The sequence below is a fragment of the Mastigoproctus giganteus genome, chromosome 3 (genome assembly GCF_048544385.1).
Source record: "Mastigoproctus giganteus isolate SK-2022 chromosome 3, ASM4854438v1, whole genome shotgun sequence".
In the NCBI taxonomy this organism is placed as follows: Eukaryota; Metazoa; Arthropoda; class Arachnida; order Uropygi; family Thelyphonidae; genus Mastigoproctus; species Mastigoproctus giganteus.
Genome location: NC_143577.1, coordinates 93331937 through 93354302, shown reverse-complemented (window position 1 = coordinate 93354302; position 22366 = coordinate 93331937). Strand labels below are relative to the sequence as shown.

Sequence of the window (22366 nt, the reverse complement as noted above, 5' to 3'; positions counted from 1 at the left end):
GAATGGATTAAAATTTCTGTGAAGTTTCACCTTTCTAAGGCTATTATTTCTAGGTAAGGGTACGAACGTTTTGATACCCCCTCTTGTAGAGAAGAATCATATCTTTGTCACTCTTGAAGTTAAAGAAGAATACTTAATTAAATCGAGAAGTTTCGAAATCTAAGATTGAGGTCGATGTGGCAAGAGGGATGAAGATGAGATCGAAATAAGATCATTGATTCTTATTATTATGTTGGAAATTCACTCATTGCAAGTGCTGACACATTAAAAGAATTAGGTGTCTTATTGGTCGAAATGAACGGTTCGAGCAGAAGCAGCACAATTTATATTTCAACATGGGTTGGCGTCTCCGTAGCCAGGTGGGAAGGAGCAGTAGTGCATAGCACACGCTTCTTGATTAGACCGGGGTTCAAGCTTGTCACCACCAAATACGTTGGATGCGGAAAGGTCAGGGAATGACCACCGCATATCCCGGAGCAATATGGCCTTAGTTGCTAATGCTCCTAAAAACCAAATAACAAAAAATAATCAACATGGGTTGAAAAATATAATATATTATGTTCAGCCAGAGTGAGATGGAATCGGGACATAACTGAAGTCCATCGCCGTCGGTCGGAAAATTGACAACTTTTGTAAAGTTAAGATCGTCTGCATAAAAGGCCTTTCGACATTAGTTTACAGATCATTAATGTAAACAAAATCAGACCTCAGATTGAACCTTTTGAAACAGTAAATCAAGTTGAAGAGCTTCACTAATTACAAATAAATGAATGAACTTCAACTAAGCAGTTAATCAAGTAGATCCAGTAAAGGAATTACAGACTATTAAAAAAAAAATGCCATATTAGGGAACGAGAACGATATCATCTACCCATGCGTATTATTGTCGTAAATTGCAAATATTACTTAATCGCTTTATCTCTCGGTTTTGCTGGACGAAAACCCAATATCCGGTTTGGGAATCTTACTATCCTTGCCTGAGACCGACTGACCAGGAGTAAAAAAATCCAATTAAAGCCCGCATCATTGACGGGATTCGAACCCATGCCTTTACCACCCGGTGTGAGGAAGATGGTGATTGTAACCACTGTGCCTACCCGCGGAAATTGTAAACTACATAACACATGCACTGTAATGATACAGAACTTTGTATAATGGCCAGAAATGCGTGTGATTTTATGTTCTTGCAGTGCGCCTGTGTGTTGTTGTTGTGTTCTTACCACCCGCTGTGTTGTGTTATTGTTTCTGACCGCTTTGTATCCGGGAGGTAGTAATTTGGAAAACCTGTCCGGTGCCTGTCTACACCAAGAGGTGGTGGGCTACAACTAAGCATGAATCGCGGCGGACTTCGACATCTCGTACCGAATGATAGCAAGAGAGTTTGGGGTAATTCAAAATAAAAAAAAAACAAAAAATAAATATAGTTGGAGAAGGAGGCTACGTGGTGGCTTTCCACGGAATCTGCATTTTTATTATGACCACTCTTGTTCGATGTGAATATTAATATAGTTTATTTAGCTATTAACTAAATTACTATATATTAAGGTAACTTTTCGGGAGGCCATCCTCGGACCAAACATACTCTGTTTTTAAGTACAGAAAGAAAAAAGAATAAATCAAATTATTACATTAAAATTAATATTACTAATTCGAATTAAACGAAATTTGAAAGTGAATTTTTGGGAAGAAAAAGCACGCTCGTATTTGTTGATTATTCATGAAAGGAGTAAAAGAGGAACTAAGATATTTATAGAGCAGGAGTTCAAAAATTTTAGTAATTATGTTAAGTGTACTAAAGGATCGACAGTTGCTAGCTTAGCATTATCACCCTGTGTTTTTTATATACATGTATAGGCATAATGCGGGCCTCTTTTAAATCTGAAGGGTAACGACCATGCAGAAGACAGTAATTGAAGTTATGTCTATGTTCACTAGACGTTCTGGTTGGATTCTTTAAAATTTGTGCCGATGCAGCTAAGGCCACGAGGCGTTATTATATGATGTTTGTAAACTTTTTTTTTTTTTTTTCCTCTAGATAAAAAACCATACACAATTCACTCGAGATCGACTGTCTGGACTGCTCTAGGAAAAAAATAATTAATGATAATAAAATAAAATAAGCCATAAAAGTTCCCTCTGTTTTAATTAGATGCACTCGTACCCAGTCTGTCAAACGATTTTTAGTATGATATTGAGCTTCTTGGGATTTAAAGTGCTTTTTTGTTTGATAGTAATTATTTTTCTTTGAGTAGCTCTTTACTCTCAAGTTAGTAAGAAAAAGACCAGAAAGGGAAACTGCCTCTCTCTTTTAATTTTTTTTTTTCTTTTTTGTCTGTCAGAGTGTCGCTTGATATAGAATCACACTTGTTTCTCTATCAAGACCCGAGTTCAATTTTTATCTAGGGGTAGCTGACTTTTTTTCTCTAAAGTACCACATATTATGTCAGAGATGTGTCGCGTTCCACCTACGAAAATTGTAGAATAATTGGGAGAGCGAAAAAAAAAAAAAAAAAATCAGGGCCGGTCTACAGCTCACCCACCTTCAAACGGTGCATACTATTTTTACTAGCTACATAAATTTCACGCTAGATAAGAAAATAAACTAAATAAGTTCTTGAAACAATAAAAAAATGGAAACAATTTTTATAAAAGAAATATGTCAATAGATACTCAAGTAGATGTCGACTTCGAGAATATATCTACTTCTGCTTTTGAATCCCGGGAGATCAGAAGTAAATTGCGCAAATATAATATAATAGTAGGAGAGGAAGAAGAAGAAGAAATGCCGTCGAAAGAGCAAAGGGTGCAGTTACTCCCCAAACTCACACAAGAATCCCTTGAATTAGGCAATGCTTTCCCAGCGAGGAAGATTGTTCTTACCTATTCTCGGTAACGACGAATACCATCAGGCTCCACCCAGACGGCACCGTTTCGAAGCTTGTTGGCTTCTCATCGGTGAGCAACTCGGTGATACAATGAGTGACAATCTTGTTATGAAGTTTAACTTCACAATATGAAAGATTCCAGCTGGTGCAGAATAGTAAACTACCAAAGAAGGCTTTAGGATTGAAAACCTCAGCCTACAGGAAATTTACTATACGAACAACTTGTTACTAGACGAGCAAGCGTGGCCTACATGTAGGCCACTCTTGCTCTAGAGAATCAACTCATGCTATCAGGGACTCAATCTCGTTTAACAGTACACCAAATTTTAATTTAAGGTAGTCGCACTCCCTTCGTCTAGCGCACACAAAACAGTTACCATCAGTTAGAGAAAATTCTGTGCAAGGAAAAAGGCTGTAACCGACATGTCAATTTTCTCAGCAGTCACGACATGCTACTTTTTTTAATTGAAACCATAATTATTAAGTAAAGATTTAACAAGTTATATAATTTATGCAGGGAGTTGCGCTTCAAGTGAGTTATCAAATAGTAATAATTCATGATTTATAACAAAAAAAAAAAGAGCAGAAAAGCGATAACTTTTTTGCACAAACCAAGAAAATTTTGTTTCTGCGCATTCACCACAATGCCTATTCATTCCTCCAACTGGCGCATAACAACAAACATAATATCCAGTGCTTCAGCTTCAATAGACGGTATATGGGTAGCCTATGTGATATGTATGTAAAAAATAATAATAATAATAATTGTCGGATTTCTATTGGTCCGATTGTAATAAATTGTGGAAAGATCTTCATAATGCGTCTAAAAATGGACTTTCAAAACAGGCGCTGAAGAATTACCTTTTATAATGTCCCCCTTAAAAATGAAAATAAAATTACAAAAATTATCGCAACTTTTGTTCTGGAGAAGGTTTAAACAAGGTTTGATTAGTTCTTTCGAAGTGAGTACACTTCATAAGTCGCTTGCCAATTTCACCTGATTTTGAACTTGAAACTGAAAGCTCATCATGTAGTGACCTATTTTTGAGATCCAGAATAAAGATAATCTCCTCCTAGAAACAAATATACCTCTGCGTACCCCAATACAATGTTTAAGAAACCTTCAGTTAAAGAAGATCAAGGGGGGAAATTGCATACTATTTCCATTTGTAAGGATATTATATTAAATCTATTAAAAGTAAAAGTAGAGATATATATAAAAAAAACGAACTAAAACTGGCCCACCCTTGAGAATAAATACTTACTCGATTCCGAAGGAACCCAAAAAACAGTACGCCCACTTTCAGCGCAAGGTTTCAGGGAGAGAGTCCGTAGCTGGAAGAAGTGCAGATGCACATTACCATTAATTAAACAAAATTTCGTATATCAGTACCACTAATTAAATATGTAGATTTAATTAGTAGTACTTATTAAATATGCATATTTAATTAGTAGTACTGATGGGCGAAATTAACTGAAATGGGTTACTGAATGATTATTCTTTCGTATTTCGAAGTGACTCAATGATTCAAGTCACTAATTCGAGTCGCTTTTCTGTAATCACCCGACAGTTGATTAAGCCGAATAGTTTGATAATCAGTTGCGCTCATTACTTTGTGCGTGCAGTGAGGTCGTTCATTTACTTAAAGTTTTTATCATTTCCCTCATACAGGTTGGATATTGAGTCTCTTGGACATTGAATAACCCGAATTAGCGATTCAATTAAATTCTCCACTGCTCCGAATGCTGATAGGTATTTCGAAATCACTCGATGATTCAAGTCACTAATTTGAGTGACTTGAATCATCTGTAATGACCTTTTCTGTAATGACCAGACAGTTTATTCAGCCAAACCACTTGTTTCATTCATCGCTATTGGAGAATACTGCGGTCTACTTAAAATGGTTGAACACCTGTAATTATAGCATCTTTTTCTAGAAACGTCTAGTAGAAGTTGCTGATAAACCATAAAACAACTTGTCTTCAGATAGCACGTTTAAAAAAAATAAATAAATAAAAAATACTTTTTTTTACAGTATAAACTCCGAATGGCAGCATACTGGCATATCTTCTTAGAGCAGTGGCATGCAAACTATACTAAACGAGAAAGTGGACACTGCTCATTATATGCACCACGAATGAGTTACACACAGAGGTAAGTTGCTAGATACTTTTTCCTTTGTCTAGTATTTCTGGAAGCCGAGATAAAAGCAGTTGTGTATCAGTCGGACTGCGTACATACAGATAGTTTTTTTTTTTTAAATCTTCATATTTTTAAACGGAGAATGGACATGGATATGTAGACATGTGTTATTGTTTTGGTGGCTCCTAGAAATCAGTTTAAATCCGCTTCTTAGCACTGCGAAGAGCAGAGCAGTACAACTGCAAAAGGGCCTGATGTGTGAATAGTGTAATTCTTGTGAATTGTGCGTGTTCTGTTGTTGTTCTGGTCGTTTGGCTACTCAGAAGCAACAATCATCCGGGAAGCTGCTTCTGAGTATTAATCATACCACGGGAAGATGGGCCAGTCCCAGTAGAGCCCCTGCCGTCTCAATACGAGACTATGACAAACTGATGTTGCCAAAAGATGGGCCAGACTCCTTGGGAGTCCATTCCAAAGAGGGAAAAATTTCCCATGGTGTTCTAAAAAAGAAAAAGAGAGAGAGAGAGAGATCCTGTCTACAAAGTCTTAAATCGTACCCTAATATAATTCATACCTAAAAGTCCTCATTATTCTTCACTGAGTTCAAACAAGGCTAGTGGTAAAGTTATATATCTCACACAACTATAACTACCTTGCTGTTCGACCTATACTCCTGTTATCCAGAAGATGCAAGTAAATGTTTCCTTTTTTTTAAACACTTCATTCGTGAATTAATAGGAGATTCAATAAATTTGGTTTCTTGACCAGGGACAACGGTTCCTACCAAGATTTCAAGTTCTCTCCTTAAATCTATATAATATCTACAGTCATATAAAACATGACCCCCACCCTAATTTTCAGCTTCTCCATAAAGACAAAGAGGTGTATTACTTAAAACCAAGCTTGTATAATTTCTGGTTTAGCGAGCCGTATCCAGAAATAATATATGATACATTCATATTAAAAGAAAGCCATTTATTTCTTTTTTTGTCCATTAAGTTTGAAACCTGAGGAATGAAATTCTTAGTAACAAGTCCAGTTTCTAATGTTTCCCATATATTCTGCCATATTTTCATCATCTCCTTCCAATATCTTCGTTTTTCTTTCTTGACATCCTGTTGTATATTTATAATAATTCCCATATACTCTGTTGAAATTCGCCTAGGAAGACAATAACATAGTCCTCGATACCCAAGAAAAAGGTCCAACGGCAACGCTCTTGCCAACCCCTGCAGAGTAGCTGTCGAAACCGTTCTACATACACGTAGTATAACCAGCAACATCATTCTTTGTAATGACCAAAGCTTTGTTTGAAACCTGACAATTCACCCTATGTCATTGTCATTATTTTGGTTTTTAGGAGCATTAGCAACTAAGGCCATATTGCTCCGAACCCTATGATACCATGCACAAGCTGCATAGGTAAACCTAGGGAGGAAAACAGCATGATAGTTCTTTAGGGTTTTTTGAGATAACCTCCACTCGGTTCTTGACTATAGCTGCAGTAAAATTTTAACCTTAGCAGATAGATACGAAAGATGTGATGAAAATTTTAATTTATGGTCAACTGTCACGCCTACATATTTACTTCAGTTACGAGAGGAAGTAGAATTCCATTAATTTTAATTTGAGGTGGTCTATTTAAGTCCAATTGAGGTTTAAAAATAATCATCTTGCTTTTAGAAGAATTTATTATAAGTTTGTTCTGATAGGCCCAATTATATAAATCCATTGACTAAACTGGCGATTGATTCTAATGCACTTCAAGAGTTGCTTTCTATCATGATTGTCAAATAATCTGCAGAGGCGATAATTTTAGTCTTAGGGAAGGGTGTTGCTAACCATTTCTTCAGAACCATGTTCTACATTAATGGTCCTAATATAGATCCCTCTAGAGATCATTCCTATCACTTTGAAATATTTCGATTTCACAATTATTTTCCTATGTAAAAAGTAACTTCTTACAAGATTGTACTTGTCATACTCTTTCGAGGGAGCTCTCCCACCAAAGGGAGTTGAAAGCCCCCCTCAAAATCCGCAAAAGTAGCAAGGGTATATTTGTCCGAAGAATTTTCAATGTAGTTCACAAAATCTGCAAATGTATCTTCTTGATCTCCCAACAAAAAAACCATATTGTTCTGACGAAATTTGATTAGCCTCCTGTAGAAGAAGAATAATTCTGGAGGCCATTAGGCGTTCAAGAAGAGTTTCCATATTGGCTAACAAGGGTATTGGTCTGTAAGATTTAGCATCATTTCATGGATTCATGTCCATATCTTCCAACTTGAAGGGAAAAGACCCTCACTCAAACATTTCTTAAACAGTGTAAGAAGTATCTGAGGTGTCATTTTGAAAATCTTAATAAAAATATTTTCGAGAATATCTAATCCAGGACACTTGGAAGTACTTAATTTTAGGATCACTGAATGCAACTCATCCATTCTGAAAGGCTCGGAACTCACGGTATCATAATTTTTATTGGCGATACGAACAGCGGACTGAAAATCTGTATCCAAATTTTAATCATCCTTAGGAAAAGTCTGTCTAATGTTGAATTTATTGTCTCAATCCAATGTTTAGTTTCAATAACATTTACTAATACCGTACAGAAATTTTCAGGAGATTGTATACGATCTCTTGTCAACTTATATAAGAGACCCCAAAGATCTTCAGTCCATGAGGATTGTACGAAATTCATCCAACTGAACCAGGAATTCATTTCATTTGGATAAACCACCACCACTCCTATGCTTTCGCACATATGCGGCTGGGAAACTGTTGAGTTATGCACAAACAACTGAACCGTTCAGTTGGTTACTTCACAACACAGAGACCCACACTTCTGACAAACTAACAAAAGAGATTTTGATAAAATGAATAATTGGCCTCGTGGCGGGGAGAGTCTCTCAACGCTCCCTCCACCAGTTACTGTCCCCGCCACAAGGAGGTAGGTGTTAATTACTAATTGATTAACTAAAAATATGTAAAAATTAGTGTTTTCACTTTGCAACAATATGTAAAATTGTTTTCAAAATATGCAGCATATATTTCAGGTTGTGTGATTTAATAAATTAAACTATCTATTAACAACGCTTTCACGTACTTATTTCTTCCTGAATTTGAATAACAACTGAAATAAAAATATGTACTGAACGTTTCCAAAATCAGCAAATGATAATAATTCGTGATTTATGAATTGTTACTATTTTTAACTATAACAAAAAAAAAAGTGCAAAAAGCAACGACTTTTCTGGACAAACCGAGAATATTTCATTCTTGCTCGTCCCGCCTGTCCCCCATTAATTCCTTCAGTCACAGTACCGCAACAAAATTATAACCCCTAGTTCAGCTGCAATATCCAGATACTCTGTACTAAAAACACAACACAGAAATTTTATTTTGGCCCGGTTTAAAATTTTGAATGGTTCGATAAATCTTTTTAAAAGAGCCAGATATGAAAATTTCATCAAATTCCACCCACTGGGTTTTGTAATTCTATTATCGATGGAGACAGACATGTGAAGAGAATAGGCGCTTTAACAATATAAGCGAACGCACCTAAAAAAACATATCCTCTTTTCGAATTCAGTATAATTGTCTTATAATAATACCCCTCTTCCACAAAAGATTTGAAAGAATTATCAAGTGCAAGCTTGATAAGAAATTATCAATTTAAAAGCGAAACAAAATCAATCGCATTGGGAAGGTGTGTGTGTGTGTGTGTGTGTGTGTGTGTGTGTGTGTGTGTGTGTGTGTGTGTGTGTGTGTGTGCGCGCGCGCGCGTTCCCACTCCGTAGGTCAGGAGGCAAAAAATGAAGAAGTTGTAATGAATTAATATTTGGGTGATGAAATTATAAAAAAGCATTCAGCCATATTGTCTTCGGACGCAATAATTTCTTTCGGTTATGGAAAAAAAAATACCAAATGATTTGACAATTGTTAAAAGGAGGAAACATTTGGGTCGAATTTAGTAAAAATTCCAATAAATATCATTTAAAAAAATGTACTCAGTTTAAGATAAGAGTCTGTGGATTCTCTAATTCGCGTTTACAAAGATGAATCCATCCAATCCATTTATTTTTTATTTAACTTGCATTCAGAAGCATCACCATTAGGACCTTTCCAAAATAAGAAATAAAATTTTTGACATTCACTTATTCGCATTTTTTCTTTAACTAAATCAAAATCGTTTTACATATTAATATTTAATGCTTTTAAAAAATTTTTCTTAAATTTTTTTTTAGTCTAGAGAGAGAAAGAGAGAGCTTGAACAATAAGAAAACGTAAACACATCCCTTTGTAAGGATCTTGTTAATTAATAGGGCCTGAACCAAGCTAATAACATACTCTGCGAACCCTTAATCAAGAGGACCCGTTACAGAAGTGAGCTTTTTATCTGGTATTCACACTAGAAAGAGTAGCCTACCTTAAAATATTCTCAACTTTGAGCGTGTGTGATCTGGTCATTGAGCCTTTTGGGAAGAAAAAGTCGCCACTAGATAAAACCAACGAATTGTCTTATTTGCATAATTGCAGCTGCTTGCTTTCCATACACTACAGAATATCTTTGAAATAGTAACTCCTTCTATAAGAGTTCATTAAAGTCTACTAGGCACTAGAAGAGTGAAAGCGCAATTCTGCATCTTCGAGATTTCACTCTTATCGAGTTTCCAATTTACGGTTTAGTACGCTACATGGCGCGTGAGAACTAGCTCAGTCAGAGTTCAAATTTACCATCATTGGGCTTTGGCACATGAAATGCATTTAACCACTCGGTGCCGCCCCTTATTCGCCACGTGACTTCATTTTCTGATTGGTTACACTGTAAGAGAATATAAGGCTGGATTTTCCGCATGGTTTGCTAATTTCTTATGATTATGGCTGTTGTAATGAGAAAGGGAAAGGAAGCGAACAAAAATATTTTAAGACATAGAACGGGCTAATGAGTTCTAAAACGATTGCTCAGTTTCTTTTTGAAGCCAGTCTGATTGTGGTAAAGAGTAGCAAGATAATTACAGTTCACAAGTTGGCAGCCTGGAGGTATTTCTCTTTACAGCAGGCCTACTTGTTTCTGCTTTCTTCAGAAAAATCCAAGAGAAGTTTAGTTGGTTTCTTTGTATTCTAAACGAGGTACTGCTTGTTTACTTCGTATTTCAGTGACTTCCATCATTTACTCTTTTAGTTCTTTGGGAACATTTCATCACACGCAGTTCCATTTACTCTAAATAGCTTCTTTTGTTGTGAAGAATGCGCAATCAGAATGTTCTGAACTATATTTGCTGTTTTATAAACAAAAGAAGAGGCTGGTATATCAAAAAGAGATTTAATATTAAGAGAGAAACGAAGGTTGCTTCCAGAAAAACTAGATTTCTTCAGTGTAATGTTTGCACGTGTACAGGTTTCAAAAGTAAGGGCATTATTTAAAAATGCAGTAATTCTTGATCAGCATTCATTTATTTTTATTATCAAAATAGGAAGTAAGTTTTATTACACGGTTAATATCTTCAGGGAAATTTGTATGAAAGAGTTCTTAATATGCAACTTTTTTTTTTTTTTTTTTTTTTTTACACGGAGATGATTTTTCAGTTCTCTGAAGAGCGAAATGTCGCATGGAATCTGATAAATACAGAACATGGAGCAAAAGTTGAAACTGTACTCTGTCCACTCTAACTGTGTGACATAAACAAATATACATCATCGAGTAAAGCTCTCATTGGTCAGTTGTTGAAATAAGTATCACTGTATTGTTTAACAACTGAGAAGCAACTATGAATAAACGTTACCACACTAGAGTAGCGTGAGGGTACGTTGTTATGATGTCTTCTGGCTTCTCTGTTGCACAACTGGAAGAAATTTATCCCTCAACCCTCGTTTTATAATTTATTCTAGTAATTATCGGACCCTTTGGTTTGAGATTAGCCAAAATGATCCCTTGTGGGTTCCGCAAAATGGAATGCCCAACCTTCTCCTGAAATTTCTTCTGTAGTAATGAGTCTGCATGTTTCCATGTGGACGGATTGGTCTTTCATTTTCAGATTAAACCACGGAAACCATGATTTTTCCATTGTCAGAACCTATCAGACGAATCTTGGGTCTCTTAAATGTCACATAACCATGGATGCCGGAAATCCACCGTTCACAAACCATATATCCAACTGCATACGAAAAATGTCACGGGCTGAACCAGCCAATAAATAGCAATATTTATTTATATATCGAGTAACCTTCTCGACACCGACAAGACGGACTTCCATCACATGCTCGTCTACTGTTTTTGACATATTTCGTCAGTCGTGCGGATCTTTGGCCATCCAGGCCATTATTTCATCTTCACTGAGTGCTCCGGCACTCTTTGCAGCGATACCTCGCTTCACAAGGTGCTGTCATCAAGGGCTGACTATATGCCCCCACACCTTTGCAGCTCCTTTCCCTTGCAGTTCCATGAGTTTGAGAACAACTCGTTCGTTCTGGTCTAGATTCAGGTACATTCCATTCGCCTCATAGATCTCTTTATAACAAGAAAAGTTGTAATTATCTGAATATATTCCCAAACGTGTAGAAAGACGTATTGCATTATCTATAAATGGCATTTCGAGAATTCCACTTCCAAGAAACTAATTAACAGCGAACACACCTCGGAAAACGATTCAATATCGATATGATACCTCTGCGATATCAATAAGAAATTTGTTATCAAATAGCATCCCTACATATCAAATTAGCATTCCCGATTCATTGGACCTGTACGTAGCTGTCTAATAGTATGAGGCACTGTCAGAATGGTGGACTCAGGCCGAGTTTTATGTGCCTGGGGACGGGCATCGGAGGGGAATGTCCGGGTACCGGCTGCTCTCCGGTGGCGCAGAGGTCTCTTCCCTACAGGCCCGTTTTGCAGAAGTTCTGCGTAAATTCAGCTTTTCAGGTGGAGATAGACGGAAGTATAGGTGCCACCGTAGACATGATAATAATAATAATAATTCTTCAACCTCAGACCTAGCTCATTATGACTGAGGATTTCCTTGTATTGTGCTAATAATAATAATAATTAACTTCTTATTATTATGATTATAATATGATAATAAGAAGCTAGCGAAGAAATACCAGTTAATCAACGAAACTGTACTGTACTACAAGTATGAACCCAAGGCAGTACTAGAGACCCCGACCTGGGACTGTACTGGAACCCGGCCATAACAACGGATTAGACAATCCAGCACAACAGAGTGGACATAACCCTTGTGGGCAAGAAGGAAAAGGCTACCTATCTAATTGACATAGCAGTGCCCAACTCTGGAAACCTCCATAAAACTCAGGAAGTACACAAACCCAAGACAGAAGATCAAAGAGATGTGGCATATTCAAACAGTAAAGAGCATCCTGATCATCGTGTAAACCACTGGTATGGTGCCAAAGACCCTACATAACAGCTTAACAGCAAAAGGTCTCCCAGAGAACACCTAGAAGGAACTCCAGAAAGCCGCCATCCTCAACACCTGTAGGATAGTCAGAGAGTTCCTCGACCAACAGTAACACCAGACATAACAACAACAACCCTCTGTACTAGGTAGCAATACACATCACGAGGTGGAACCCCCAAGCAGGGAGAAATAGTATAAGAGCAATAATAATAATTTTTTATTATAGCAGTTTTTTTATAAAATTTTTATAATGATAATAAAGTGGCATATTGAACAATTAATGAACATCCAGATCACCGTGTCAACCACCAGCATGGTGCCAAAGAGCCTCCATAAGAACCTAGAAGCAGACCTCCCAGAGAACACTTACATGGGACTCCAGAAAGCTGCGTTCCTGAACACCTGTAGGATAGTCCGAGAGTTCCTTAACCAAAAGTAACAATAATAATAGTAACTGGACACAACCAACCACCCCTCCCCCTATGCTTTTGGTACCAGTACCCTCAATGGGGAAAAAAAATTCCATAAAGGAGAAAAGTTTTTAAAATAATAATAATAAAGACATTAATTAGAAAATTTTAAAGGATTTGAATTAGTAAATTTATAGTAATATCATTTTCAGTTTTGGAAATAGAAGTGTACGAACACGAAACTTATAACTGTAGTACAGACTACTAACATTTATCAGCAAAAACTACAAATTGTGCTCACTCCTGACAAATTTCCTAATTGCCCCACGTGATCTCTACGCATCCTGACTCCTGCTCTTACGGAGATGATATAAAACTCTTCATCTTGTCGAAACACGGTGACAAATCTGACGCAATCAATGCTCATGCCATTGCCCCAATAGAAGAACTTGACCATTATCTTGAGAATATTGGCCAATCCATAAACCCGACCAAGTGAGCACAAATGTCTTTCACCAAAAAGATGAACATAGACATCTACATCATTGGTATTAGGGTCCAAAAGGTCTCGCACCACACTGATCTAGGGCTTACCTGGGATGAAGGTCTGATCTTCCAACAGCACTTCGCCAACACTAAGGCAAAAACTCTGTCAGTAATGTGGGCGATAAGACAGGAACTTATTGGAGTAAACAACCACAAACTTGCCATTCACTACATAAAAACATGTCTTGTTCCGATTCCCATGTATGCCTCGACAATCTGGTCCTCTGCTTCCCTCAATAACGTCAAAAAATTCATGGGTATCGAGTAATGGATTTTAAGATGGTTGAACGGTGTTAATGGCCACCCTTTCACCATCTCGAGATGTGGACATGTGGACATGTGTTTTTGTAAAGGGCGGCTCCTAGAACGTGAGTTCAACTCCGCCTCGTATCTCTGTGAAGAACAGTATCACTACAAATGGGCCAGATGTGTGTGACGTCGGTTTGTGTGTATTATGTGTGTGTTCTGTTGTTATGTTCTGACCGCTTGGCTACCCAGAAGCATCAGTCACCTGGACAGATGATTCTGGGTACTCGTCCACACCACGGGAAGGTGGGCCAGTCCCAATGGAGCACGTACTGTCTCGATACGAGACTCTGAACCACATGTATGCAAACCTTGGTTGCACCCCCTTGGAATCAGTTTGCTCATTGAAGGAAATCTGCGCAACCTCTGTCAGCTTCTCGCCGATCGTCTTGACGCCCAAATGTCCACAATCTTGTTGCAGGCCCTAGGCTTTCCCGCGTCCTTTGCAATGACGCGTGGAATTCCCCTAAGAAGCTTATTACAGAATTTAACAATGCTTAGAAGATTTTTTCCGTCTAATATCCTCCAAATGTACAACACACTGAAGATTGATCCCCACAAGTTCTGTGATGAGAAAGAGTACAGATCTCAGAAAATACAGGATATGTACCACCACAAACAACTGTAGAAGTTTCCTGATTATCTCCTTCGAATCCTACTTTGCTCCTCTACAGAGAAGAATTAATTTGTTTGAAAATATATGTTGTTTGTTTGTCTGTATATGTGTTAGTTGTACATATTACGATACGTATGTATTTATATGTGTCTACCTTTTGCTTGTGTCACTGTATATATGTGTATGTGCTTTATTTGCTCGCATTAGATGTTATTTGTTGTATTATTTTATAGAAACTAGTGTTTATGTATGCATAATTTATGCACGACCTCTGTTTGCTGTCTAAGTTATAATGTACAAATTTTTATATATAGGCACCCTCCTAGCTGAAGGGCTGTCAGGGGTGAAGTATATGCAATAAATTGAATAATAATAATAATAATAATAATCTTAAACGACCATACTAGACTGGGCGTCGGTCCTCTCGGTTCCTCGAGCACCTCCTCCGTGGCGAACCTGATAGTATGGTAGTTTCACCACTGATACGGCCCGGTTGCCAAGTGATTATTAGTATGATCAAGCGTTTCATAGCGATCTCTATATAGCCCTTGAAAAAAGAATAGATTATTTTTGGTTATAACCAAAAATAAAGAAAAAACTATGTTTATAAACATAATTTTTACTTATTTCGAAATCTTGTAGAGCAAAAGAATAGGTAACTCTTTTGCTCTACAAGAAGTAGCAAAATCTTAAAAAATCAGTTATTTCAAGTGTCTCAGTTGATGCCGTTGTCACCTGTATTATGAAAAGAAACACTATATGTTTCTGAAAAAACAATTCCGAAAATTCTAAGAAACTTCGAGCACATCCAAAAACTTGGTGGAACAGTAAGTGCAACCGCGCGAAGCGAGAGAAGAATAAAGACTGATAAGTTCTATAAACATTCTATTCATGAAAATCTAATTTAATTTAAGAAAGCCAGAGCTAATGCGGCGTTCAACAAACAAAGAGAAGAAAATCGTGGAAACGTTTTGCTTCTACGATTACCAGATCTACTAAAAAAACAAACTGTTGGTATAAAATCGGCAAAATGTTCTATTTTCTAGCTAATCTGAACGTAAATGGACGTGACGTTGCACTTCCTCGTGACGAATACCCTAGGAGAGTCTTTTGCAACAAATGTTTTCAATAATCTTGTACCCTTTAGCATTCCAGAAGAAGTCCAGTACCAAAAAACAAATCCTAAATTCTGATATTGATCCACCTAAACGTATAGTTTAGGTGGATCAATATCAATATCATACTAATCGAACTACGTCGTGCTCTAGACATATGAAATCCAAGTGTCGCTGTGCCTAATGGGATTCACCATGTTATGTTACGAGAATAGTCCATTGAAGAGTCACTTCGTGTTGTACTCCTGTATAACCGGATTTTCACAGAAAATACATCCCGGATGTAGTGTTTGGGGGGGGGGGGGGCGCCAGAGGTGATTTTCCGTAACTGCGCCGACATTCCGGGATAAAGTGTTCAGTGTCAAGAGGCACTGGGGATCTGCTTAAACTCCGCGTTTATATCATGGCGATGAGATACAGACTCTGTATAGGTCAGATATGTAAAGTGTTATGCGTGAGTTTGTATGTGTAGTGTTGTTGTGTTATTCATATTGCCATTTAGCTGCGTAGCCCCTCAGTGGGAGCCCTCGTTGCCCTTTCCCCGCCACTTGGAAGCAGACCAGGGAGATAGGGTTGACTTACTCTGGCAGGTCCTGCTACCTAATTCCTAAGCTTTCAGTGGCAAAACCTTTAAAAAAAAGTTAAGAGAGCGTGGGGTGAAGTGTCAACAGATGGGGGGGAGAGGTAGAATCATGGAGGAAGGAGAGGAAGGTATCCCCCAGATGAAATGGAGATGGCTCTATTGGGCGAGAATGGGGTGGAAAGAAGAGAGTGAAAGTAGCCATGCTAGAGTGCACGGCTAATGGTCGCTATGTGACATGTTTAGTACACTTTCTAGTCCAGTCCGGTGGTGGAGTCGCATTTAGGTAGGTACGTAGAGTCCGGCGAAATTGGGTATCCAGTCCAGTGTTTATTGTCAGATCGGGTAGTCTCTATAGTTGTGCGTTATCTCCTTTGGAAGTAATCTTCGTTCAGTGGTGGTCTTGGTTGATTTTAGTCATAGTTATGGGTTGCTTCAATCGATGGGTGCTCACTACTTTATACATATGTTTGGTGACTGTCCCGGTTGGTGGTTCGTCTGTGTGGGTGGAGTACGTGTGCTGTTTGAAGGCCTTGTTCAGCAGACTAGATGGAGTTGAAGTTACTGGGTTAACTTTAGGTATGTCACGTTCGTGGTAGGGTCCTTCGACGCTGGAAGAGATCCTGAACAAACTCTGTAAAGGCCTTGTATTCGTCCTCACTGCTAAGGATGTGGTGCTCTTCATTGAGCAGGGAGGGGGGAGAGCTGCTTTGTTCTACGTTACCACACGTCTATCATAACCATTGGTTTAAGTGTAAGTGTAAGTGTTTTCAGTGTCAAACGGCACCAGGGGTTTCCCCCATCTCCGCGTTGCTTTTATTGTGGGTGTACCAGTTCACTGGGAAGGCCAGAGATTTAAAAGTGTATGGATTATGGAAGTGTGGTGTTTTGTACCGTTGTTCCTCTGGCCATTTAGCCGCTGGACCTCTTCTGAGGCCCAACGTTGCCCCACTTACGCCCCGTGGAGGCAGACCAGGTACCCGATAGTCTTTAGTTCACTCTGGCAGGTCCTGCCACCTAATTTCCTGAGATTTCAGTGGCTAGGACCTTAAAAAAAAAAAAAAAAAAAAAAAAAATTTTTTTTTTTTTTACACATATATGTATAGATATATGTGTGATATCTCTCGATTGCGTAGGGTGATGTCGCTTGAATAGGGATAGACCGAAATATGGGCGTCAGTTAATTTGGATTCATTGAATTTATGTGTGTGGGGGAATTCGCTTGTGTAAAGATAGAGAAGGGGGAGAGAATGAAGACTGGGGGGTTAAAGGAGGAAGGATAAGGCCAATAGAGTAGGAGGCCTCAATTTGGTGTCAGCAGGGCATGCCCATGCCCTGCCAGAAGGAAGAATGGGGGTGGCGTGGAGGGGAGGAAACAGTATGACCTTCTCCTCCCCCCCTGCCGGGATGGGATAGAAAGGGCCGGACAAGGGAGCCGGCACAGGTCGCCAATATGGCGTGTGTGCAGCCTGGCTGCAGAGTGGTGGCTAGGCCAGCAGGTTCAGGACAGCATCACAACACTGGCCCCACCAGGAGGTACATACAGGGACAAGGTCCCTACCGACTTGTTCAGAGACCGGTTGAATGCCGGCGTTGGTCATGGGATCAAGGTCTCATCCAGTTTGGTCGTGGTCATGGTCCTTCTATTTCCATTTTGGGTGGTCATTCTTGGTATGTGGTCACTTTCACTGTTTGTTCTGTTATCTGGGCGTCGATGCAGTGTTGTCACTCCTGCATATGGTGATTGTCACTTTCTAGGGTAGTTCGTTGGGTAAATTACATGCGCTGTCGGTCCAGTTGACAGGGTGTCCGTGTTTGATTGTGATGTTCGTGGGAGCAAAGTCCCGTCCGATATCGTGGTACTTTGAGCTTTCTGGTACAGTTGACAAAGTAATGGCACTCATGAGAGCAGAGTCCCGTCCGATGAGTTGTAGTTGTAGTCAGGTCCTGCATCAAGCCTGGGGAGGTTGGGTCATTGCCCTTAGCCGGGTAAACAGCTCATGTGCAAAGCACGAGAGGACCTTGTAGTGCTCCTCCTCATGTAATATAAGGTGCTCCCGTTCCTTCGGATTAAAGCGTATCTTTGTGATGAAATGACATCTGATGTCCTCAAAGAGGGGACAATCGTGCATTAGGTGTGACCATGTTTGGTTTTCTCCGCAGTGGCATAATGGGGAATCCCTGATGCCGAAGGTTGACAGCTTGGCATTAAAAGAGCCATGCCCTGTTAGAAGAAAGGTGGTGTAGAGCCCCGGTGAGAACCAGTTTGGCTGTTCGGGATACACTTGGGTAATGTCCGGGATGAACTTCCGGGTTATCTCACCTTTAGTTGAGTCCGCCCATCGGGACTGCCAGGTTTGTTGAAGATATTTGGTTAGTCGTTTCTTTTCTGCGTTGCTGTTGTTGGTCGGGTCTGTGGTGAAGCCAATGCAAGTTACACTGTTCCCTCTTGATAGTTGATATAGCATGCCACAGCGGACAATCTCCAGGTCCAAGGGTAGGAGCCCTACAAGGGCCTGCAGTGCGTGTGAGCTGACCGTGCAGCATGCTCTGGAGACAGTGAGTAAGATGCTGCGCTGTATCGTTTCTAGCTTTCTTTTATTGACTGCGGTGGTTGCTTTTTTAAACCAGATCCCTGCTGCATAGCTGATGGCTGGAATGAAGAAAGCCTTGTAAAAGAGGATCAGGGTTCTTTTCCTTAAGCCCCAATCCTTTCGCGAGACTCTTGCTATGAGGGCTGAGTAGTTTTTGATCTTTTTTCGTAGATATACGAGGTGTGGGGTGAATGAAAGATTTTTGTCAAGGATGATTCCTAGGTATTTTAATTCCGTGGTCAGTTTTATGGTTTTTCCTTCTATTTTTATCTGAGGTGGCCTCCTGATATCAAGGGAGCCTTTTAAAAGTATTGAGGATGTCTTATAAGGTGATATTCTTAAGTGATGATTTTTTGACCATTCTTGGAGGGTATCTATGGCCCTGTTTGCAATAGCCTCAAGTTGTACACGATTGTCCGCCTCCAGCATCAGGACCAGGTCATCTGCGAAGGCTTGAGCATCTGCTCCGTTTAGATCCTGGTTGAGGAAGCCGTCCAACACCAAGTTCCAGAAGAGAGGCCCCAGGACTGATCCCTGTGGGCATCCCCGGAACACCGGCCGGGTGAGTTGGCTATAGGGTGTAGATACTGAGATCCTTCTGTCCGAAAGATAGGTTTAGTGGGAGATAATGGATCTTGGTTATCAACTGATATCTAAGGTCCTCATAGATCTCGCAATCAGATGGTTCCTACTTTCAGGTTCGCCGTAATGGCAAAGTGGGTTATCAATAATACCAAGAATGGAATTTTTTTCTCTCTGATGGACCCGTATCCACGGTTCAAACACAGATTGAGTTCCTAAAATGTTTTTTAAGCGATTATGATATATAGCTATAACGTAAGAAAGGGGGATACTAAACCCAGTCATCCACTTGAGCCTTCGGATACCATTGCACGCTCTTGTGGCTATGGTAGTAATCTTAGAACACAGGCAGCTTACGCCACGACACACTGACTCGTCCTCCGTGACAGCTTAATGTTTTCGCGCAATTGCTCGCTAACAGCAAAATTTGCGCGAAAATTCCTAAAGCTAGATTTAAATCCCTCTAAGACCGTAGGAATTCTGAAAGGTCTTTAGCCGATCTCAGGTAGAGAGAGAGAGAGAGAGAGAGAGAGAGTAAAGTTCTCTCCTGTAAGCTAAATCGGTTCGTGAAGCCAATCGGAAGGGTTCATAAGAACACTTGTACGGATGGAATACATTTCTCACACGGTTTTGAGACACATTTAAATGTATTTCAAAACCGTGTGAACTGAAATATAGTAAGAAATGTTGTACTATGATGCGATACGCCAACAACAATACACTTCGTATGGCCCGAGGTGGCCTCAAACCGCCTATGAAAAAGAACATTTTTTTTTTCAAACAAACATTTTATTCGAGTTTTATTTGAGAAGCGGTATTTGGATTTCGTGGTGCCTAATATTTAATAAAATTTGAACTAAAAAATCATCGGAAAATGTATTTATTTGAAGGGAATATTTGCTATGTGAGCTTTGATTTCTTTATATCTACCATTTAATGATTTTAATTACAGGGCAAAAATCTGTGAGTGTAGGATATTCTGCTCTCTCGTTACAAGCGATCTATCGTACCCTCCCCACCCACCAATTACTGAGCAATTAACCCTGTAGAGAGCCTCCACAGGGCTCACAGTCATTTAAATTCATATGATGGCAATACAACAATGTAAAAAAAATGAAAAAAAGGGCAAAATAAGAGAAAAATAAAATTCGATTTCGACTTTCAATCGCCTCAACTGAACACTCAGTTTTCTCAAGAAGGCTGTGAAATTAATTTTTAAGGACATGGGAAATATTTACAGATAATCAATTTTTTTTCTGACATATTTACGCAACACCAAGGTGATTTTAAAAAAAAAATGACAAAGCACCTAAATTTTAGTTGAATTTTAATAAAGTTTAGTAAAAATTATAACAAAAAAAGCCTCGTGTATACTTGTACGCACGTATACTTGTTTCATTTTATGTGAAAACATCTGTGACGAAAATCATCAAACCTTTCAAATTTTTAAAATCAAACAGCTATAGACCGAAGTTATGAACGATGTAATGCTCAGGCTCGCTACTTATTCTACCGAATCGACGTTAGTGACTGAGTTAGCGTCATTTCGGATGTGACGTCATTTCCGTCTCTCGTTTTCGTTACCGATCTGTTTTACTTCAGTCCGAAAAGTTTAGTAGATGTCGCCAAAGATGTTTTCAAATCAAAAATAATATGAAAGCTTCGTTGGTATTTAATTGTATTCAAGACTTGAAGCGAAGCTCACCGCCTAAAATATACACGTGACACAAACGTCGAAAGCCTCAAATAAGAGCGGAAAAATAGTGACGTGACGTAGCGGGGTGGGTTGGGACTCAATTTTGCTCACTTCAACGTGTCGAGTGTTCGTAAATGCATATTTGTCATTCTCTTTAGTTTGTGATTTGTATTCCTCAAATGAACGGTTCCCATTCTTTTAAAATTGAGCTAATAAGATAAATACACTCTTTAAATTCCCTGAAAATTTCTCAGCGCTGTATTTTTAAGGATATGTATAATTTGAGCTGTTTTTAATACCTGTCCGTAAACTTAATGACCTTCGGAGGTCAGTATACAAAAGAAAGAAATACTCAATAACAATCTATTGATAAAAAATAGTTATTGTTAGTTAATAGTGTACCTGTCCTTATTTTCATTACTAAAATCAACGTAGGTTATTCTCACAAATGTCGACCTTTTTTGACCTGGTCGTGTTTTGATTTGATAGCCTTCGTTTGTGTGAACTTTACTGGGTCGCTGGTGGCGGCGATGTTTTGTGAGACCTCATCGTGCGTGAAGCCCGATGATTTCGGCGGGTTGCTCCTGTGGCTAAACCGAGTTCCTCGGGTGCGAGATTATAATGTAGGAGCGAAGCTGGACACGGACTGCAACAAATTACGTACACACTTCACGTAAAGAGCGAGTTCACCTGACGTGTCGAGTTAATGAGGTTGGGGGGGGGGGACTGAATGAGAGGTACGTCGACAGAGAATAAAAATATGTTTTTACGGAGAAATTTATGACAAAATTACTGACTTCAACGTTCAAGGGTCGTCTACGTTAATAATAATACCGATTTCGGTAGAAACTAAAACAAAATACGAGAATATATTTTTCCCTGAGGATTTCGAAGAGAAACGAAAGCGAAATGTGTATTGTTCGTGGCCATGTCGTGACATTTAAACGCCTGGATGCAAACAAGAAAACGTTTGCATTCCCCCACACGCACTGCGTGAAAAGGTTCGAGTAATCCTGCATCCATTTCAGCGTCCCCTTATAAAAGCTGGCGCCTGGATGCGGATGTATGACTTGACAAGAAGTATGGAGGCGTGTGAACTGCATAAACCCATTTGGGTTTATTCAAAGGAAAGGAAAAGAAAATTTTCATTTCCTTTGCTTTAATTTAATATTTGTGAAGTTTTGTCTTAATGCAGTGTCGTCGTAAATTGCGTGCACATTTACTTCTGACATATTCATAATTTTTCGTGTTATTGCAAATTCCACCTTTTTGCCATAATTTCATTTTTTAAGAAGGTTGCTAACAAGTTCACAAAATCTGAACATTGATTCTGTTTTCTTTTAAGATAATTTTAATTTTAATTATAAATTGTTAAAAATTCCAAGGCAACAGATATTTTAAAAATTTTGAGAAATTTTAAAATTTACATAAGCGAATTTTAAATCGTTTGTAAAATATTTCAAAGAAGAATGATG

General features: G+C 38.8%; 1 protein-coding gene across 1 annotated transcript in view; it reads left to right on the top strand.

Annotated features, from left to right (window-relative positions):
* The first annotated feature begins 7901 nt into the window (after positions 1-7901).
* LOC150088155 (uncharacterized) overlaps positions 7902-22366 on the top strand; it is an 88700-nt gene continuing 74235 nt past the window's right edge. The window contains exon 1 of the mRNA XM_090370046.1: positions 7902-7975. Coding sequence (XP_090226172.1) covers positions 7902-7975 — 74 coding nt within the window. The remainder of the gene's footprint in view (positions 7976-22366) is intronic.